A 3,315-nucleotide genomic window follows, 5' to 3' on the forward strand; every position below is an offset into this window, starting at 1 on the left:
AGCAGGGAAATGGAAGCCATAATGAGGAGACAAATTAGTCATAACGGAACAAGAATCGACACCGATGTTAGATTTAGCAGAAAATATAACTAAAAGTTGTCTTAACTATTACATGTATTCAAAACCGTCAGTAAGTATTTTTCAAATTCTGATTGAATTTCTAGGGATGAAAACTACAATGTATAAGGTGAAAAATACAGTGGATTCTTAACAGCAGATTAGATATTGGAGAAGAAAAGATCAGTAAATTGAAGACATAGCAATAGAAACTATCTAAAATGAATCATAGAAAAAAGAATGATACTGAGAGTTGGGACAACTCCAATATGCGTAAGTGGAGTCCTCAGAGCAGAGAAGAGAGAGAAAATAAAGCATATTTGTAGAAATAATGGCCCAAGGTTTTCCAAATTTGATGAGATCTATAAACGCACAGACCTAAGTCGCCCAATGTGCCCGGGCACAAGAAATAAGAAGAAAACTACACCAAATAACATCATTATGAAAGTGACCAAAACTAGTGATAAACAGAAAATCCAAAGGCAGTGAAAGATAAGGAGACAGACACGTTAAAAACAAGGATGACAGCGAAGTCCGCGCCTGAAACTACACAAAACAGGTGGTGGAGGAACAGTTTCAAGGTTCCGAAAATTTTTTTTAAAAGGTAATTAAATTAAATTAAATTAAATTAAAAAGGTAATTTGAATTCTACATCAAAGAAAATAGCTTTAAATATTAAGATGAAGTACTTTTCAGACGTTCTCTAGTTGGAAGAATTTTTTCCAGCAGACCCAATTACAGGATATGTGGAGGGAAATCTTACAGGCAGCAAGAAGGTGATAACGTGTGTACGAATCCACAGGACCAAATGAAGGGCACTAGTAACTCATTACACAGGTAAATTCATGACCTTTTTGTACCTTAAGCCTCCTTAAAACGCAGAGCGGCTCGGGGCGGGGGCGGGGGCGGGGGGGCTCCTGCCGCAAGCCCGGGGCAGCGGGTGCGGCGCCCGTTCAAGCGCAGACGTTGCGCGGGCTCCGGGCTCCAGCTGGGCGCGGTCGCCCAGCACAGACGCTCCGACGCCCGCGTTCCAGACGCACCTGCTGGGTGCGCGCCCCTCCCCCGCAGCACCTGCGTCACCTGGAAACGGCACCGGAGCGCAGAGCGGCCGCCTGCCTCCATGGCAGCCCAGAAGAGAGCGGTTGTGGGGCCGTTGGTGGGGGCAGTGGTCCAAGGGACTAATTCCACTCGCTTTCTGGTTTTCAATTCAAAAACCGCGGATCTCCTCAGTCACCACCAAGTGGAGTTAACACAAGAGTTCCCCAAAGAGGGATGGGTGGAGCAGGACCCCAAGGAGATTCTCCAGTCCGTCCACGAGTGCATCGACAGGACGTGCCAGAAGCTCGCTGAGCTGAGCGTGGACATCTCCAACATAAAAGCGATCGGCGTCAGCAACCAGAGGGAAACCACGGTCATCTGGGACAAGCTGACCGGAGAGCCGCTCTACAACGCTGTGGTGTGGCTCGACCTCCGGACCCAGCCCACCGTCGAAAATCTCAGCAAGAAGATCCCGGGCAATAACAACTTCGTCAAGTCCAAGACAGGCCTTCCGCTGAGCACTTACTTCAGCGCGGTGAAGCTGCGCTGGATTCTGGACAATGTGAGGCACGTCCAAAAGGCTGTGGAGGAAGGTAGAGCCCTTTTTGGAACCATTGATTCGTGGCTCATCTGGAGTCTGACCGGAGGAGTGAATGGAGGCGTGCACTGCACAGATGTCACAAACGCGAGCAGGACGATGCTTTTCAACATCCACTCTTTGGAATGGGATGAAGAGCTTTGCGACTTTTTTGAGATCCCAATGGACATTCTTCCAAATGTATGGAGTTCTTCTGAGATCTACGGCCTCGTGAAAGCTGGGGCCTTGGAAGGTGTGCCGATATCTGGGTGCTTGGGAGACCAGTCCGCTGCCCTGGTGGGACAGATGTGTTTCCAAGAGGGACAAGCCAAAAACACGTATGGGACGGGCTGTTTCTTACTATATAATACAGGTCGTAAGTGTGTGTTTTCTGAGCATGGCCTTTTGACCACAGTGGCTTATAAACTAGGCAGAGACAAGCCGGCGTGTTATGCACTGGAAGGCTCTGTTGCTATAGCGGGTGCTGTTATTCGCTGGTTAAGAGACAATCTTGGGATTATAAAGACCTCGGAAGAAATTGAAATGCTTGCTAAAGACGTAGGTACTTCTTACGGCTGCTATTTTGTGCCAGCCTTTTCAGGCTTATACGCACCTTACTGGGAGCCTAGTGCAAGAGGAATAATCTGTGGCCTCACTCAGTTTACCAGCAAAAATCATATTGCTTTTGCTGCGTTAGAATCTGTTTGTTTCCAAACACGAGAGATTTTGGATGCCATGAACCGTGACTGTGGAATTCCCCTCAGTCATTTGCAGGTTGATGGAGGGATGACCAACAACAAAATTCTTATGCAACTACAAGCGGACATTCTGCATATCCCAGTAGTGAAGCCCGCTATGACCGAAACAACTGCACTGGGAGCTGCCATGGCGGCGGGGGCTGCAGAGGGGGTGGGGGTGTGGAGTCTTAAACCCGAGGATTTGTTGGTCATCATTATGGAACGGTTTGAGCCACAGATCAAGGCAACAGAGAGTGAAATTCGTTATGCTACATGGAAGAAAGCTGTGATGAAGTCAATGGGTTGGGCCACGGCCGAGTCTGAAAGTAGTGATCCTGCTCTCTTCTCTAGTCTGCCCTTGGGCTTTTTTATAGTGGGTAGCATGATAATGTTAATTGGAGCAAGATACATCTCAGGGATACCATATTAATACCAAGATGGATTCCCAACATGTGAGCTGCTTACATTATGAAAAAATCCACCACATCTGTCTCTTAATATGATGATGCTATCATAGACTCTGATTTTATTTATAAACCACTTGCTGCATGACTTATGGGAACCCCAAAAGTAGACCTGTGGCTTGAAATAAATAAATTACAATAAAAAAATACGGTAGAAAATGTGGTGTGTTTTTTAACAGGTTGGTCCAGCCACTCTGGGAGCTAACCCCTTTTATTTTCATAAAATCCCACTCTGTGCCCTCTAAAATATACGATATTCAGATTCTATCTGTGCAATCTTTCATTAAATATTTTCTAATATTTGTGGATCAAGATTTGGTTCTCTGTGCTGCACACACTTGATTAAAAGGTGTAACTAACTTGCTAAAACTGAGGGACTTGTGGTTATTACTGTTTTTAAAAACTCTCCAAATTGTCTTTTGTATGCATTAGAGAGACCACA

General features: G+C 45.9%; 1 protein-coding gene across 1 annotated transcript; it reads left to right on the forward strand.

Moving 5' to 3' along the window:
• Positions 1 to 1,177: 1,177 nt before the first annotated feature.
• Positions 1,178 to 3,005, forward strand: LOC111149251 (glycerol kinase 2). The gene has a single exon (XM_022506208.1). The coding sequence runs from the start codon at positions 1,178 to 1,180 to the stop codon at positions 2,837 to 2,839; it is 1,662 nt and encodes a 553-aa protein (XP_022361916.1). The 3' UTR covers positions 2,840 to 3,005.
• The last annotated feature ends 310 nt before the right edge of the window (positions 3,006 to 3,315 follow it).

This window comes from Enhydra lutris, unplaced genomic scaffold (assembly GCF_002288905.1).
Source record: "Enhydra lutris kenyoni isolate GAN:26980312 unplaced genomic scaffold, ASM228890v2 scaffoldscaffold21, whole genome shotgun sequence".
Lineage (NCBI taxonomy): Eukaryota > Metazoa > Chordata > Mammalia > Carnivora > Mustelidae > Enhydra > Enhydra lutris.